The sequence below is a fragment of the Chelmon rostratus genome, chromosome 9, assembly GCF_017976325.1.
Source record: "Chelmon rostratus isolate fCheRos1 chromosome 9, fCheRos1.pri, whole genome shotgun sequence".
Lineage (NCBI taxonomy): Eukaryota > Metazoa > Chordata > Actinopteri > Chaetodontiformes > Chaetodontidae > Chelmon > Chelmon rostratus.
In genome coordinates, this window is record NC_055666.1 from 16,468,372 (window position 1) to 16,487,299 (window position 18,928).

Genomic DNA, 18,928 nt, shown 5'->3' on the forward strand with positions numbered 1-18,928 from the left:
TTCACAACCTGGCAACTTAAAATTTGTTGTTATTAGTCAGTCATTGTTACTTCACAGTTGGCGCCTTGTTAAAAAGTGCTGGAAGAGCAGCCTGTTTCGTTTGCATATTACATGTACATTTTAACATCACCACAGGCATGTTTGCCTTGTGTGTTTCATGTATTTTATGAGTATATTATGAGGCAGCACAGTGTCATTTCTGCCCCAATTAAAGCCTCATCGGAGTTTATCATAGCGGAGCGCGCGCAGTCACACCCCCACATAAACTCTAACCGCCACGTGCAACTTCCCTGTTCCTGTGCCCCCTCCACCCCCCGGCCCTTTAAATGTCTCAGCCCTCCGCAGGAGCGGCAGAGCCGGGACCGCTGGACCCGGGACACAGGCGCGCGCTCCGCGATGACAGCGACACTTCTGCTGCTGCTGCCGCCGCTGCTGCTGCTCTGCTCCTCCGGCGGGGGAGCGCAGCAGCCTGCCGCTGCTGTACAAGAGTATTATATAGCGGCTGTGGAAATAGGCTGGGACTACGTCTACCTGGACGATGTTGACCCAGCGTCCGACCAAAGGTGAGTATGTATTTGCTTAATCCGAGCAACCCACTCTGATATGACTGTTTGACCTTACTGCCAGTTTCCAGTGGACGGTTCACTTGGAAAAATCAGGGAAATGAGCACAGTTCGTGCTTTTTGTTTGTCTGTTTGTTGGGTATTAGAAAGTGGTTAAAATAATGACATATGTCCAAACAAAATCTGAAATTAAGTTAAGGTAAGAAACATGTTGTAGTGTTGTTGTCAGTGACCTGCTAAAATATCTTTCTGTGAATCTATTCAGTAACTTTGTCCAATGTCCAAAATCAGAGTAATTAAATGTATTTGCTGTTATTTCTAATAAATTCCACCCAAAACACGAGCTTACAATAGGTGGGATTGATTAAGGGGTGATTTTAAGTGTTTCCTTGGCAGTTTTCCTATGATTTGATTGGGTCGGTTTCATTGACGGCCTGCATTTTGTCGTTTTAGGAGATACAAAGATATTCCTCAAAAATACATCAAGGCAGTTTACAGGGAGTACACCGACTCCACATACACTGTCCCCAAGCCAAGGCCCGCATGGGCAGGTAGGTCTCCTCTTTTAATATTCTCAGCCCTCTCTATCAAATATTTCATGATTTTTGTGTCTATCAATGGTGAATAACTGTTCAAATCAGAAGCAAAATAATGATTGGAACCTGCAACATAAAGCCAAAGGTCACATTTTCAGTAGTTTCTCAGTTAAGACAGTGATTTGTGTTTTCCTAACTTTTCAACACAAGCAACAAAACCTGATAGTTGTCAGTTCTGTTGTGCTGATTTGTTTTAAATGAGGGGGTCGTATGTGCGGCTTCTTTCTGAACATTGTGTCCTCTGTTTGCAGGTATTCAGGGTCCAGTGATCGTGGCCAAGGCTGGCGACAGGGTGGTGGTCCACTTCAAAAACCTGGCCTCCCAGCCCTACAGCATCAGCCCTGTGGGGATCACCTACTGGAAACAGTCTGAAGGTACAGAACTGTGTGTTACTGTCTCTCATGCACCCCATCACACACTGACTAACACAGCAGCAGCGTCCTGTTCTTCTTGTTCATTTTTTGACTCAGCATTTTGACTCAGAATCACTTTCAAGTCCATGATACAACTTAGATGAGTCAGTGGCACAAACAGAAGATCCTGCTGTAACTTTATTAAGGATCAAATCTGATCTTCTTACTCACAACCTTTTTTTTTTTTTTGCTTTAGTCTGAGAGAGAGCAGAGAAGCCATTGGTGGAAAAGGCAAGCACGTAAATGTCAGAATACCACCAATCGGAATCATGACACTGAAGTAATAATCAGTCATGCTTTCTGAAAGAGTTTTTTAAAGATTATAAATCATATCGGAATCATCAAGAAAAGAAGTTGCCGCCTTATTCTTTGGAAGCAGCGACTAACGGTTATCACTATCTTGCATGTGCAGATTTTGTGCAGCATGTTAGAGCCAAACGGTCAGTCTTACAGCATTAATTCTCAGCACGATGCAGAAACCCAGTGTTGATGAAATATCTAATTTAGCTTCCCTTCGAATTAGAATACGCAACTGCAAAGGAATTAATTGAATATCCCCGATCTGAGAAGCTTTTGGAGGTTAATACCCTTTCGCAGAAGGCACTGGCATATGTCCTAATGCTGCTGTAGATCCAAAGCAGTCAGTTCCTGTAAACGGCTCATGTCTTCCTGCCACAGGGTGGATTCCTTTTAAAGGAGTTCATCATAATCTGAAAAGCTGAGGCTGTCACGTCCAGGAATGAGCCGTCATGAAGCAGATCTAATGAACATAAACGTGGAGTAATAATAGTGCTGCCTGCGGGTTTATGTGTGTGTGCACACATGTCTGATATAAGTCATTATTGCACATCGCTAAGAGCTTCCTCTGGACATGTCCTCACACCGTTGTGGTCTTATTTTCACCGTTATTCATGGAAAGATGGTTTTAATAGAGAAAAAGCATAATTTTCCAATGTTACGTCACTTAATTTGTTCATTGTGTTTCCTGCAATGTCGCTGCAGGACTTCGATGGGATTTTATGTCATTCAGTACAACACATCTTCTAAATTGTAAAAATTCTTCATTTGCCTAAGATTAGACCATCTTACACGCGTTCTTATGACATCAGTTTTCCTGCTTTGACTCACTTCCGCTCGCTTCTACTGCTGAATGAAAACAGAGGGATGATGCTGTGCCTCTTCTTTCCAGGAGCCGGGTATGATGACTCCACAGCGGGCCAGGAGAAGGAGGATGATGCCGTCTTTCCTGGAGGATACTATGAGTATGTGTGGGACATCAGCCCCAAAGACGGACCCACCACCAGCGACCCAGAGTGCCTCACCTACTCCTACTCATCCCAGGTGGACACGGTCCGAGATGTGAACTCAGGACTCGTCGGTGCTCTGCTCATCTGCAAATCAAGTCAGTGTGGTCAGGCATTGTCAAGCCAATATCTTGTCTTTGGATCATTTATGGTCCTTTGAAGCTCTCAGTTCCTCCAGCCTCAAACTAGCCAAACTGCCTTATTGCTATAGCGAGGATATAAGGTCATGCTGTCCAACATCATGACTGCCATAGAAATTAATGAATTTAAGCTTAACGATCAGCTAAATTTACCTCATCTGATGCAAAATTCTCTTTAGCTCTGCGCCTTGAGGTTTAACTCAACCTAATGAGATAATTACTGCCTTTAAAACAGCTTCAACAAATGTTTTGAAATGCGTATCTAATAGTTGCAGACATGCTAGCAGCTGTTTGAGACTGTACTGAGATGCTTTAAGTTAACATGCAGACGATGACAACGCTAACACCTTTCAGTTAGCAATAAACACAACGAACAGCTTTTTGCAAGTATTTGGTCATTAAATATTGGACAATTTGGACCATGTGATGGTGTGAGATGAGAAACCAAATTACCAAAGTGAAATGCTCCAGTCTGGATATTTGCCTGCAGCTCCACATCACCTTAAAATTCATCATGAAGTAGACAGAAACATCTGTACCAAACTCCTGTAATATTAGACTGCACAATAGCATTGCAAGCATATTCTCACATCTTGCATCATATGTATTGTGTATGTGTGTGTGTGTGTGTGTGGTTTCCCAGGTGCCTTCACAGATGACGGCCAGAGGAGGAACCAAGCGTTTGTCCTGCTGTTTGCTGTGTTTGACGAGACCAAGAGCTGGTACGGAGAGGTCGGAGAGAGGAAGAGCAGAGAGAAGTTCAGGAGGAGCAACGGCAGGAAGGAATACCACACCATCAATGGATACGTCAACTCCACGTTACCCGGTAATGAAGCGGACAGGGCAGACAATCCCAGACTGTCGGTCTGTTCCATGAAGCCGTGCTGAAATGTTAAGTGTTGCTGACTCTGTGCTCAGTGTATCAGTGGCTGCGCTGTATGTGGTCCACACAGGAATTTGTCCTCATTTTCTCTGCATGTGTGTGTGTGTGTGTGTGTGTGTGTGTGTGTGTGTGTGCAGGTTTGAAAATGTGTCAAGGCCGTAATCATGTGTTTTGGCATCTGATCGGGGTGGGCACAGCTCCAGAAATCCACTCCATTAACTTTCAGGATCACTCTCTTGAGGTAATTCAAGTTTTCTTTTTTTTTTAATTTAAAGAACAGATTTAAAGGTTAAAGGAGATTAAACTCCTAAATTTATTATTTTACTGACTAATTAATGCAATTTGAAAATGAAATAAATGGACTCCAGGTTTATTGCCTCACTTGTCTTGACAAATATAAAATGAATAAATGCTACTTAAAGATGATTTTTTATTTGCTGGAAGCGCTGCATTTTTTTTAAATCTGCAGCTTGTTTAAAGGAATAGCCTCACATTTTTGGAAATATGCTTCCTTTTCTATGAGCTGGATGAGAAGATTGATACCAGTCTGTATCAATCAGTCAAGTGTGGAGCTGGAGCCAGCAGATGATTAACCTAGCTTAGCATAAAGACTAGAAGTAGGGGGAAACAGCCAGTGTCTATCTGTCCAAAGTTCCAATATACACCTTCCAGCAGCTCTCTATGGTCACTGATTAACACTTGAATGTAAACCATTTACAAACAGTGACAAATGGCTTTTTCTTCAGGTGTTAACCCACCGTAAAGTCAATATGGAGGTGACCCCTATGACATTCATCGCTGCAGAAATGAAACCTGCTACTATAGGCCGCTTCCTCATCAGCTGTAAGATACATGCCCACCGCCACGGTAAGAAAGGCCCAATGAGTGTCCTCCTACCACAATCTGCTTCCCCGATTAAATTCACTTTTTTCATCTCCTCTATTTAATTGGTAACTGTGATTGTTTTGTTCACTTCCTCTCCACCCAGATGGTATGAACGCCTTGTTCACGGTGGAGAAATGCCTTGAACCGGTCCCTCTGCCGGGACCCGACCTGCGTAATGTCAAACACAAGGATGACAGGTACTACAGCGATGAGGACATTGACGAAGACGAAGACAATGACGATGACGATTTGTTCAACACCATAAGCTTCCAGCCCAGGAAACCACAAGTGCAAGTCAGAGCCAGCAGGGGCGAGCAGGTTAAAACCTGGGAGCATTACATCGCTGTTGAAGAAGTCACATGGGACTACGCTCCTCACCTCCAATCCACAGACAGGTAGGAAGCGTGGAGGAAGAGGAATAACAGAAAGTCACTGTACTGATTCAAACTGATTGTTTCGTTTTTATTTGACGTATCAGCAAGCTCCAGTCTGGATATTTGCCTGCAGCTCCCCATCACCTGGGCTACAGGTATAAAAAGGTGGTGTATGTGGAGTACACAGACGGCTCTTTCACTCAGAGGAAGAACCCTGCAAAGACACTGCTGGGTCCACTTCTGAAAGGAAAAGTCAGTGATCAAATCCAGGTGAGTTAGAGGACAGAATGTACCTAAATTGGCTTTTTGTGTGTGATCAGATTTGAGCTAAAACAAGAAAAGCAGAAGTAAACAGCTCTTTGTATGGCTGCTCGCTGATCTCCCATTGGTTTGAACTGTGTCATCAGATCACTCTGAGAAACCTGGCCAGTCGCCCTTTCAATATCTACCCCAATGGCCTTACCAAGATCTACCCGCTGCAGAGATCCACAAACGGTAAGCCTAAGCATCTTCTCATGTCTTTCGAATTTCATTGCCTTTCTCTAAAAGCCCCAGTAAGGGAGGGCTTCTCCGGGGAATTTTTAAATTGATCATTTGGTTGCACCGCTAGCTTACCCAGCAGAGTCTCTGGAGAACTACAACAACAGTACAGGAGGTGTAGAGGAATAAAACAAACATACCTCCCCATGTGGGATCAGCAGAGGATGAGGGATAAATTAATAAATAAGACCTCAACCAGAAAGTTTATGTCTGCTGATGCCCCGACACACATCTCCCGCTCATGATATCATCAGCAGCTGAATGTGGTTTTATATGATGTGGTGGTTAGTGTGGTCTCACCCCCCTCTGGGGACGCTGTCAACTGAATGTTAGAGACAACATGTTTTATCTTAAACATTTGATTGGATTTATACCCCTGAGAGCAAGCTACAACATCAAAATGTTTCACAAGAAGAGAAAAGATCTTAGAAACATCTAATCTCATCTAATTACACAGCTGCAGAGAAGGACTTGCGCTCCATGGGAGTGCCCCCAAATGGGACGTTTAGCTACATTTGGAGGCTAACCCCAGATGATGGACCCTTGGACGGAGATCCCCAGTGCCTGACCCAGCTCTACCAGAGCACCGTCTCCCCAGAGAGGGACTTGGCTTCCGGGTTGGTGGGCACCCTGCTGATCTGCAAGAATGATGCCATCGACACCAGAGGACGCCTGGTGAGAAGGAGCTGTATTTGATAATGGATATGATGGAGCTGCAGGCAGCTTCGGCAGACTAATCGCCCAACAGGAATCATTTGAAAAAATCCTTTCGAGGTCCAAGCTACAATGTTGCCTCTCATCTGCATTCATGTGATATAATATTGAATGTAATAACGAATCTATTGTTGCGTGCAGTTTGGCCCAGATAAAGAGTGGAGCGTGATATTTGCTGTGTTTGATGAGAACAGAAGTTGGTACGTCAACGAAAACATGCAAAAGTCCAGCCAAAGCTCCTCTAACGCCACAGACCCGGAATTCTACAACTCCAATGTCATTTACAGTAAGTTCCTTACTAGTAGCTACTGAGCAGCGTTGGCATTCGTTTGTTTCTGACCACAAGTCAAATAATAACAAAATAATAGGCCAGTATTCACTGTCTTTTAGCTCTGTTTTTGGTCTCTATCTCTCCCCCCACCTGCAGGTGTAAACGGCATCATGTTCAGTGGGCGTCAGTTTGTGATATGTAAAACGGACGTCACCTTCTGGCATGTGGCCAATGTGGGCACCCAGAGTGACTTCTTGTCTGTTTACTTCACGGGAAACCTGTTTCAGTACCAAGGCCTCCACCAGTCCGTCCTCACCCTGTTCCCCATGACTGGTGTGACCGTTCCCATGGAACCAGAGCTGATGGGTGAGACTGACGTTTGAGTCTTTAAAACTTTCTTTCAGACCAAGTTAAGTTGCTAAGTTACCCAAGTAACCTTAAGCTGGTTGTTTTGGCTAGTTGTACCTTGGAAGGTCAGCCAGGATGACTCTAATCTACTAAAGATATGTTTGCATGGCTACTCTACAGATGCTATCTTATGGTCGCTTTTAAAAGCATTCTGAAACCAGGCAGCAATATCCAAACAGATTTTTTAGCATTACGTCCCACTTCAGTGCTGTTACAGTGAACAGAAACGTTGAGCAAATAATTGAATGAAACAAATGACCTCAAAAAGTGCTGTGAACACTTCATCTTAATCAATCCAGGAAAATTATGCCACTAATTAAAGGCTCTGTAAGAAAATGTATTGCTTTGGCGCCCTCCAGTGGTGGTATTACAAAAATAAGGTGGCTTCCAAACTTCCATTTGTCTTAACTTTGAACGACAAAAACAAAAAGCAGAATTCTAATGATTTCTGTTTTAAGCACATGAAAACTGTGCACATATGTTCTTGGAATTTACTTTAAATTTGTAACAGTCTAAGAGGAAGTAGTCAGGGTGCAGTAGCTGAGACATGTGTCCTTATTTAATGACACACATCCACACATCAGGATGCTGCATATTTTGTCATATGTCTGTAAGAAACAGCTGATGTGTGGGCTTCACTGCAGGTGTTTGATGCCTCATGCCCCTCTAGTGTGTGTTGAGTGATTTTAATTCTACGTCGTCTCTCAGGTGAGTGGGAGATCAGCGCCTTTGACGGCAGCCTGAAGAGCCGGGGGATGAGCATCTATTACACCGTTCGCCCTTGCGACAACGGAGAGCTCCCGCTGGTCGACCGCGATTGGGATGAAGATGATATCTCTGACTACATCGACCAGATAGATTTGCAGCCGAGGGGCATAAGAGTTCAAAATCGCACAATGTTGGTTCGAGTGTGCAAGAAACCCCTCACTAACAACACTCAGGTAGTAAACACATCTGGCCAAAATGTCACTGATGATAAAAGTGAGGCTGCAGGACGGTCAGGATGTCAGCTAAAGAAAGTGACGGTAACATCTCTGAAAGGAGAAGAAATCCCAGAGGATATCTTGGAGGAAATAGAGATAGATGGAGAGTGGAGGGTTTCTCAGAACAGGTCTGAACCTGGAGGAGAGGGAGTTATCAGACAGAGAAGACAAGCGGAGGGCAATGGGACAGATGACGATATCAGCTCTGGAGCCTCAGAAGATGAAGGAACTGGGTTAGAGACTGGAGATCAGGTGGTGGAAAATCGGACTGACGCTGCTGCCGAGGTAAAAGCTGAGGAAAGGAGTGAAATGCCAAGTGTGAATAATGGGACAGAAGGAGAGCTTGAAGAGAGCAACGAGATCTTAATGAACACCAATCCACTTCTGAACAAGAAGGTCTCAGCTGTAGATCTGACCAGTTCAGAGGAGATGGATCGAAACTACATTCAGGCTGAACCTGAGCAACTTAAAGCAGATCTGATGCATCTGGAATACAACTACACTGCTGAAAACAACCACACGGCAGGGATTGACCTGTCCTTTGACTATGATGACTACAGCCAAGAGGTACTATCTTCTCTGTTTGTGTGTGTCTTATCTACATTTATTGAGTGCATATAATTCCACATGTTGGACAGTGTGTGCCACAAATCAAACCTTTCCCCCCTCACCCAGAGTGAACATTAATTTTCTCATAGGGGAACAGCACATCAGATATATTTGGCACAGATTACATGGACCTGCGCTCTGGAGAGGTCAGATATCGCCACTACTACATTGCTGCAGAGGAGATCACCTGGGACTATGGCATCAGAAAACCACACCAGCTGATCAAACCCAGGTAGGAATAACAGCCCATCTCCTTTTTAAAAATGCGTTTTAAACCCAATCTAATGACTCGACTCCTCTGTTTAGAGAGATGCGTCGCGGCATGAGGAAGTTCCTGCAAGAGTACAAGAAGGTGGTGTTTCGAGCCTACAGGGATAAAGACTTTCTAGATCCTGTAGGCAGAGGAGAGCTCCAGGAGCACCTGGGAATCATGGGACCTTTCATCAGAACAGAGATTAATGATGTCCTTACTGTGAGTGAGCCTGTAACTAAATAAAGGAATAAATTATGTTTTTCTGTTGTCTCAGCAGCTAAACTTTACCATTTCATGAAACATGGAAACAAATGTGAGCACAAGCGACGTATCATGAAACAACTGGGTGATGAAACATAAGCAGATGCTGTAGCTCTCTGTTCAAAGTTGTCTCTGGTTTCTTGTTGGTGTTCGGTGACCCATCTCTTCCCTCTCTGTGTTATTGAAGGTGATCTTTAAGAACAAGGCATCCAGGCCGTACTCCTTTCACCTTCAGGGAGTCTATGACCTCAGCCAGGGAGCTGGCTTTGCCCAGACCCACGCCTCCTCCGCTCCCCCCGGGGTCCCAGGAAAGCCTGTGCCTCCCGGTGAGGCACGGACATATAACTGGAGAATCACCAGGAAACAAGGACCAACAGACACTGAATTTGACTGCAAGACAGGGGCTTACTACTCCACTGTGGACAAGGTCTGTCTGCGCCGTCTCCTACAGCCAGCTTTATCTCCTGTGGACATACAGCATGCTCGGTGCACTGTGATGTGTTTGTGTGTTTACAGTGAAAAAACCTGTGTTATCTTTCTGTTGTGTCCTGCACATGTATACGAAAATTATTTAGCCCTTTAACGTCCTTTTATGTTCCAGGAGAGGGACCTTCATTCAGGTCTGATTGGTCCGCTGGTGATCTGTAAGCCCGGCACCCTGCGGACTCGTCAGTACACGCAGCCGGACGTCCAGGACTTCTCCCTCCTCTTCCACACCTTTGATGAAACTAAAAGCTGGTACCTGGAGGAGAACCTGCAGCGGCACTGTGCTCCACCCTGTCAGGCCAACACTGAGGACCCCTGGTACCACATCAGCAACAAGTTTGCAGGTGGAGAAGATAAGCTTGATTGTTGGTGTCATCTTGTAATCAGCATTCTGTGGTCTGAACGTTTTTTGTGACTTCTCTGAAATAATGCCCACGTTCCTCCTCAGCGATAAATGGTTATGTGGCGGAGACACTTCCTGGTTTGCTGGTGGGCCAGCACCAGCGAGTCAGGTGGCACCTGCTGAATGTAGGAAGTGACGGAGAGTACCACGCTGTGCACTTCCATGGTTTGCCTTTCACTGTTCACACCAAAGAGGAACACCGCATGGGGGTCTACAACCTCTTCCCTGGTAAACACACACTCATGTATACGCACTGTTTCTTATCTATTTTTTTTATTATCTTACTTGTACTGAGAACATAATTCTTGACTATTGTTCCATGCATTGCATTTGTTCTCTGTCACCCAGGAGTGTTTGGCACGGTGGAGATGAGACCCCCCACAGTCGGCACATGGCTGGTGGAGTGCACTATAGGAGACTACCAGCTGGCCGGCATGAGGGCTAAACTACTGGTCTACAATCCACGTAGGTACACGCTGTGCCACATACCTGTGAAAAATATGAATATATTACTAATATTTATAGAGTAATATTATATATAATATATAATCAGAGCAGTAATAGTGGATTTTATTACTGCTAATGTTTTAGCCATGCCAGTGGCTCCACTTTTCCAACACTGCCAGAAATGAAAGGATATATCTAAAACTGAATGGCTCTCGGTCTCACATCTATTCTGAGCACACTAGCATAGCATGCTAACATGCTAAGCAGGAATTCAGGTGGTGGGCTGGAGCTGGGCAGACTTGGCAGGTAGATACATGAGGGGGATGATCCTGAGACAAGAAGTGCAGACTTTAGTCACTCACAAAAAAGGCAAAACAAAAACTAAAGCAAACAACAAGCCACTAAAAGAGCAAACTGGCTAAGAGGTGTTACCAGGCTAGAAAGTTCAACAATCTGGGGAAGAGTGGTGAGGGGATCCAGCTGTTGATTCGTGGATTGGCTGCAGCTGTGGTGGCTGATGTAGCAGGTGTAGGTGAGGAGTGATTGAGGAGGAACCGCCCAGTCCAGACACACACACACACACACACACACACACACACACACACGCACACACACACACACACACACACACATACACACACACGCACACACACACACACACACACACAGAAACATGGATAAACACAAGGAGAGGACTCACAAGACATGAAGGGACATATGAAAAACACAGGGAAACGGGACGGGGGGAGGAGGCAGAAGCTTAACACAATACACAAGTGTATTAAGAAGATATCTGTGAGCGTGGACTGGATTCGAGAAATGAAAGTGATTTTGCAACGCAAGGAGCTTTATTACTCACGGCTGTATTAAACATTCTTGTCCTTGGATTTTGAAGTTTCATCATCAGTTTCATTTCATCACATTGTGTGAAGAATGTCAGAGGCTTTTCCCACATTTCCTCCACTGTAAAGTATTTTGTAATTTTGTAATATGTGGGGCTTTTAAAATTGATGAGGACTTCCTGTGACGCTGAGCCAAATATCTGAGGTAAACCCGTAGAGTCACACGTGTCGTCATTTCCAGGAATGTCAAAACAGACGACGTATAGTTTTGTGCTGTCCAGATGTATAAGTGCACGTAAACTGATTTGGGGAATTTTTGAACTGATGATTATGTACATCTGGAAATTTAACATGCGTTACTGAATTTCCTCGTATGGACATGCAGGATGTATCTCGCCACTGGGGATGAAATCAGGAAGGATTGAAGATTCCCAGATCACAGCATTAGATCACATAGGTAAGGAAGCGTCTTTACTTTTACTTAGCAAGGCGAACTAACCCTTCGTCTTCTTGATATTTGCTAAAGAAAGAGGAAGTGTTTACCACATATACTGAAAAATAAAAGCATTCCAGTCTTTATCTAATCTGAGACCTGGAAATGACCCCCAGCGAGTTGGATTCTAACCATGTTTCCACTTGTGTGTCCAGACAACTGGCAGCCGCAGCTGGCGAGGCTGGATCAGTCCGGTTATATCAATGCCTGGATGGGCAGAAACAAGATGTCATGGATACAGGTGAGACATGCAGCCTTTCTCCTGTCAGCAGCGTGCCCTGTGTGCCTAATGCAAGATCTGGATGAAGTATTCTTTGTAATAAGTGTTCACGTGTTGTCTCAGGTTGACCTTCAGAGGCCCACCCTGCTGCATGGCGTGCAGACACAGGGAGTCAGAGCAATGCTGAGGGACAACTACATCAGATTCTTCACCATCTCCTACAGCCTGGACCAGGAGACCTGGGCCACGTACAGAGGAAACAGCTCCAGCCAGTCCAAAGTATATCTACTGTAGTGCACACATACACATGATCTTGAATCTTGAATCTTGAACTATATGTATACGTGCCAAAACTGTTTGGCTGAAAATCACCTTGGAGAGCCTTGGCAGATACTTAAGGCTCTTATTGTGGTGACTAGCAAATGACGTTTTTGCCTCCTTTATATTTTGTGTCAAAGAATTGTTGGTGCATGATAATTCAGCTGCGATGCTGGACATCAGCCTTAAAAGCACGTGCTTTGGTATGAGAAGATTGCTTGAACCGTTTGTGTGGCTCCGTTGTAGATATTTTATGGCAACATGGACAGCTCCAAGGTGAAACACAACCGCTTCGCTCCACCGTTTGTGGCTCGCTACGTCAGGATTCACCCAATGGACTTTAAGCAGAGGCCTGCTCTCCGCCTGGAGCTGCTGGGCTGCGATCTCAACAGTGAGTTTAACCCACAGCAGCAGAGTCGATGTTCATTTTACTGTGTGAAAGTGCTGAGAATGACCCTGGTGTTTGTGTGTGTGTGTGTGTGTGTGTGTGTGTGTGTGTGTGTGTGTGTGTGTGTGTGTGTGTGTGTGTGTGTGACCAGGCTGCTCTCTCCCTCTTGGGCTCCAGAAGGGGCAGATTCCTGACAGCAGCTTTAGTGCATCCTCATCCTATTCCTCCCTGCTGCGTAGCTGGACCCCCAGCCTCGCCCGCCTCCATCAGAAGGGCAGCGCCAACGCCTGGAGGCCAAAGGTGAACACCGATACACAGATACGACCTGTGTTCTCTAAAGCAGGTCAAGGTGTTTTCACTTGGGCAGCAAAAGTCTCTCCTTCTCTATCCTGTATGCCTTTATTCCGTCCTATCCAATAAAATTTTGTTCTGTCGTCCCTCCTATCCTCCTCCTCCTCCTCAGCTTATCATTTTCACACTTTGCAACACTGGACTGCAGAGGTGTGATTCGTCCCTCTGTCAGACTGTCAAGCTGTTATTACAGGTCACACGCCGAAGAGTGGCACTTGTGATCCGTGGACAGAGGTCAGCCACTGAGGGCCAGCTATTACCTGGAACAGCGTTCTAAAAGGGCTGCGATGATCCAAACAGATGGACAGCGATTTCTCTGTTTCTGCATGTCCGTAAAGGTTTAGAAGCTCGCATCCTGTCACAGTAGCTGCAGCAAGTTTCTCATTGTCCTAAACAGGAAAACGTACTTCTTGCACTTCAGGAAACAGAATAAAATGGGGTGACCTTGATTTTCTTTAAGTTCTCTTTGTTTGTTGGGGCTTCCTGTAGCGGAGCAACCCTTTGCTAATCAGTTAAAACCTCAAGGTTTTCATGAACATATAAAAAAATCCCCTCATTAACAACTCATCTGGTTTTGCTGTGTTCAGCCACATCTTGTCAGTGGAAAAAAAGATGCGCTGCCAGAAACATTTTGCTAGTTTCTAAGTTTCCCAGTCGTCCAGTGTGGGAGAGGACGTGGTTTGTTTTTCACTTTGGTCGTCCCTACATCTGCTTTGTTTTATTTTCCTTTGCTCTGACTACTTGCAGTTCATTCAGAAGCTGCTCTCTATTTCAGTTTTATAAAACTTCCCGTCATTTATTTTAATACATTACTCTGGTCATATTATTTCATAATCACACATTCCTCTGCTTGTGTCTTTTAGTTTTAGTAAGTATGCTGCTGTGGTTTCTTTCTATAGTGAATAACAAATCAGTGAACAGAAACAGAAATTAAAATATACACATTGTTCTGTAAGTCTGTTGCAGAGAGACCTAAACTAGGAGACACTTCAGCACTTCTGATTCAGGTGCAAAATGATTTATTTAGATTAGTTTTGCTGCAGACTCACACTCCAAGGACTCTGGTTTAACTGTTTGCAAGTCTGTTTTTTTGTGTCTTTGTTCTTTTATATGAATATTTTCCTTTCTGAGAGCTAAAAACGCTTCCTCTGTACCTCTCCACCCCAGAACAACAACCCCCACGAGTGGCTGCAGGTTGACTTGGGCAAAGTAAAGCGCATCACAGGCATCGTGACCCAAGGAGCACGATCGCTGTTGACCCAGATGATGGTGACAGAGTTCTCAGTCACCGTCAGCCATGATGGACAGTCCTGGAGCAGTGTGTTAGAGGAGAACTCCCAAAGAGAAAAGGTACATTTACTGCAGTGCCGGACGGTTCACAGTCCCAAGTCGTCACATACCAACGTTTAGTCAGGCCCATCGGTGAAGGTGCCCTTTAGTGTCTGTATGAGACGCTCCAGGCTTTCATCTCCACCGCAAACCCATACCCATAACCCTGACCCCTAGCCCCTGACCCTAACCTTTGACCCTGCACCCCTAACCAAGTAGTTTTGGTGCCTAAACATAACCAAACGCTCGAGGGTACCTTGTGCGTCTCTATGAGGCACTGAGGGATGTGAGAAAACACCATCGGACGAGTTGGTCGTACACAGTGGGGGTTTCAGAGTTGCTGCTAATATGATCCAGGTTCCCACCTCACTACAGCTTCATAAAAGGAGTTTATAAAAGTGCAATGACTAACATGTTCTTCACTCATTTCACTTATTTCTTCATTTAATCATTAATGCAGGAGTCCTGATCTATCTCACAGTTTCCCTTACAGTCACACAGGTGGATGAGTCACTCTGTAACCGGAGCTGACGACCCACCAGAAGAATCCCGTGAAAGTGTGTTTTCATGGTTTAGTGACACACAGTGGACTGAATGCTTGTATGAATCATAAAGAAAACCCCTGAAACCTCAACTGTTGATCTCGCACACGTAGCTCTGTGTGTGAGGATGTGTGTCAAATCTGTAAACGGTGGCCTTCAGTCCATTACATTCACTCGTCCCCTGCACTCCTTCCTCAGGTCTTCGCAGGAAACGATGATCCGGACGAGGAGGCTCTCGCCGTTTTTGATCCCCCTCTGTTTGGCCGCTACCTCCGTATCCACCCGCTGGGCTGGATCAACGACATCGCCCTGCGTCTGGAGGTCCTGGGCTGTGACACGCAGCAGGGGCTCTGACACCGCTGGCCGAACCCACCGACGCCGTGCAGCGACATCTTGGCAGCATCGTGTATCGCGGTTTCATTTTGGAGATGAAAAATGTTATATTGTTACGCCGAGCACTTATTAAATTATATATTACATGTCACTGTTTGTGCAAGAGAAGCTGTTTCTACTGTAGAATCATGTTTAATGTCAATAATATGTCATAAGACGTCCATTTAAACAGGGCCAGTGACACAGCATTAGCTTTCCACAGAACAAACCTTTTAAATGTCAGCTTGTGTAAATATTTCCGATTCAGATGGATGTATAAAGTTTGAATGGTCGATGTATATTGTTGGAAAAGTTTGTATTAAAGTATTTTTCTGCTTTATTAGAGTTTATATAAAGAATAAATCTTGAAGGGTTTCAAGCGCATTTATTTCAGGTGTGACACAAACACAAAAAAAACATTCCTGTTCCAGCTGGAGGAAAAAAAAATCAAACAGTCTTGTGTGCTTTCAAAACTCTTAACCAAGTTCAGGTGGGGACTTGAACATGAACAAACAACGGTGAGCAGCGACGAACGCTTCTCGATGCTCGCCGTCCTGGTCTTCACCTCCATGTCAGGAGAGGCTGCAGAGCTTTCTCTCTTTGCTTTTGTTTTCTTCCCTCCTTCCAGCTCATTATCTCTGCTCCTTCTTCCTTCCATCTGTCTTCTGTCCAAAACGTTCCCGATCTGTTATTTTGGCTTATCCACCTCCACCAGGCCCTCCCTGCAGAAACAATGAGCGACTGTGCTCCAACATTGTTCCGTTACGAGTTAAAATACGCAATCGCGAAAAACAAGAACGCCACGAGGAAACAGCGAGAACAAGAAGGTGCGTGCGTGCTTGTGTCTGAGCTTGCATATTTTGGGCCTGACGGTGTGAATCACGAGAACACGAGCAGCACATTTGTGGGTCCGACCAACCTTTTATCACCTCATTATCAGCGCAGGAAGTTTCCAGGCACGAGGGGTGTGTTATGTTTGGAGGACAAAGTCGTACCAGACAGGACATGCGTTGGCAGAGACATGGCAGTAGCACATTATGCCTGGCTGTCACACTTTATCTCTCTGAAAACAGTAACACGCCGGCCCTAATCTCATCAACAGACGGAGCACCTGCGCCCGACTGGATGATAGCTGATACTCATGATCTGAACCAAGCGAAGCAGAGGTGAGCAGAGGCCGTGGCCGCCTGCCCAGGTGTGATTATCAGCCGCTGCCTTCGCGTTTGCAGCGTGTGAAAGAAGCAGCAACAACAAATACAGGCCAGTCATATACAGTGGAGACAGCCTGAGAGTTCAGAGGGCAAGACCACACAAATGGCCTTAAAATGGCATTAATTCTAATGGCCAGCAGGGGGCTACTCTAATGGTTGCAAAGAGAAGTCTGATTGTGTGTAAGCTTATGGGAAAATGACCCGACTTCCCACTTGTGGTCTCAATCGTTTACGCTCTCAATCACTAGTTTGAAGACTTCTTCAATACAGCATTTTGTTATTTACAGCCCCATTTAGAGTAAAATAAACAATTGACAAGCGCTACCATGTCGCATTATTGGGTCACTGTCACACTGAATCAGGACAGCGGGGATGCGTATCCTCCCCAGCTCCACCCTCTCATCCAAATACGGTCACTTCGGGCTCCTGAAAACCAAGATGGCCGTAATGCCAAACGGGAGGCTTCAAAGTGTGAGCCCACAAACCAACAGGTGCCTTCACTGAGGGGTTTATATTGTGGTCACATTAGATAGATAGATAGATGGATAGATGGATGGATGGATGGATGGATGGATGGATGGATGGATGGATGGATGGATGGATACTTTATTCATCTCCAAGGAGAAATTTGCAGTTCCAGCAGCTCAAAAAGGTGGACACACAAGGGCATGCAAAATAAGAACAGGAACTACTTTCAAGTAATGTGCAACTTACAAGTGATGAACAACTTTCAAGTACAGATCAACCTTCAAATAAGGCACAACTTTCAAGTGAGAGGCAAAAATCCAATACAAAATACAAAATAACAATATAAGAAAAAATAGTGAAATAAAAATAAAGAACTAAGCTATACAGGATAAACATCTGAACCACAGGATAAACATCTGAACTAAACATTCGAGCAGTTAAATATGTGCGCAGTAGTGCAGTTGTGCAGAGTAGCAGTGTGCAATAGTCGGTTTGAGTCCAGCATATGGATGTGTGTGAGATAAAGTGCGTGTGTCCATGTGTGGTGTAGGTGTGTAGTGAGTTCGGAGTTGTTGTGTTGGTTATTGTTTTTGTCGCCCTCCCCAAGAGGTGTTGAAGAGCCGTATCTTTTCAGTCTGTCAGTAGAGCAGGACAATGACAGCAGTCTGTCACTGAAGCTGCTCCTCTGCCTGGAGATGGTGCTGTGCAGTGGGTGATCAGGATTGTCCATTATGGACAGGAGCTTGTTCAGTGACCGTCGCTCTGCCACAGATGTCAAACTGTCGAGCTCTGTGCCAATTACTTACATATACATTATGTTTTTCCCAGCTAGATACCTTTCCTAACTTCAAGGCCTCTGGTTTCGATCTGGTCTTGAAAACTCAACTGCAGAGACATTAAAACCTGTTTGAGTCAACTACTTTCACTATAGAGTTATCAGTCATTTAGTGTGAAAAAAGGGGAAAACACCCTCCTTGTTTTGTGCAACCAGTGACCCAAGCCTGAAAAGTACTCTTCTAACAATCATACAAAACAAAGAAAAGCAGCACAAGTGTCACAATGGAGAGGCTGGAACCAGAGAATAGATTATCGTTCTGTTTCGGGATGGATCCGATTGATTAGAAGAGTAACAGTAGCAGGAACCAGACTCCTCACGTTCACATGACTCAAGCATCTAAGATTTGAGAGTTGGCTGTCAAACAACAACTTCAGTTCAGTCCAACTTTCAGTTCTCTCAAACTCCTCGTTGCAGTATTTACTTTCCTCAAGTAAGTCTCAAATCTGTGAATCCACTGAACCGAAAGTGTCAAAATGCAATCGCAGAAGGAAGGAACTAAATCTCAAGGCTTTCTGTGGAAACTGAGTGGCAGCGATTACAAATACATACTCTAAATTTTGTGTGAAATTGACTCAAACTTGCGATCAACCACAATATTTCTGCAAAGAGCAGCACTCTTCTTCTTTTCTCTTCTCTCTTGCTCCACGCATATTTCAGAAAAACGTTTTCATCATCATCACATTGAATTTATTCCAGGAATGTCGGTTTTTCTGCAAGCCGTCCACACGGACATGAACAGCCCTTTTGGAATGACGTGGAAAACCAGGTTGCCAGCCAAGTAGCTCAAAGCATGATGAAAACATGACCTATCTGTGACCCGGTCTTTCAGATTCTGTCTCAAATGTGGACGATTGCCACACTTCCCTTTGTCGCAACCTGCCAATGTGCACCAACCTTGTGAAGGAGTCTGTTTCTGCGTTGGCAGGTCAGTGAGGAAGTGCCATGAAGTGGCAGGAAAGAAAACAGAGTGACACAACAGAGAAAATGACCACAGTTTTATCACAATCTCTTACATCACTTCCT

General features: G+C 44.8%; 1 protein-coding gene across 1 annotated transcript; it reads left to right on the top strand.

Annotated features, from left to right (window-relative positions):
- Positions 1-177: 177 nt before the first annotated feature.
- On the top strand, positions 178-15,751 carry f8 (coagulation factor VIII, procoagulant component). The gene is made up of 27 exons (XM_041944819.1): positions 178-563; positions 1,017-1,114; positions 1,411-1,533; positions 2,762-2,974; positions 3,660-3,842; positions 4,037-4,140; positions 4,646-4,766; positions 4,888-5,179; positions 5,263-5,428; positions 5,566-5,653; positions 6,156-6,373; positions 6,554-6,698; positions 6,840-7,049; positions 7,800-8,641; positions 8,773-8,915; positions 8,990-9,155; positions 9,385-9,624; positions 9,799-10,027; positions 10,132-10,314; positions 10,435-10,551; positions 11,761-11,832; positions 12,024-12,109; positions 12,212-12,367; positions 12,653-12,797; positions 12,946-13,094; positions 14,313-14,495; positions 15,215-15,751. The coding sequence occupies exons 1-27, from the start codon at positions 178-180 to the stop codon at positions 15,368-15,370; spliced, it is 5,214 nt and encodes a 1,737-aa protein (XP_041800753.1). The 3' UTR covers positions 15,371-15,751.
- The last annotated feature ends 3,177 nt before the right edge of the window (positions 15,752-18,928 follow it).

Bases quoted from the DNA above. Each gene is read 5' to 3' on its own strand.
- f8 (XM_041944819.1), top strand. From the start codon at position 178: ATGAGGCAGCACAGTGTCATTTCTGCCCCAATTAAAGCCTCATCGGAG. The intron at 5,180-5,262 runs GTAGGAAGCGTG...TTGACGTATCAG, and splicing joins CACCTCCAATCCACAGACAG to CAAGCTCCAGTCTGGATATT. The intron at 10,028-10,131 runs GTGGAGAAGATA...GTTCCTCCTCAG, and splicing joins CATCAGCAACAAGTTTGCAG to CGATAAATGGTTATGTGGCG.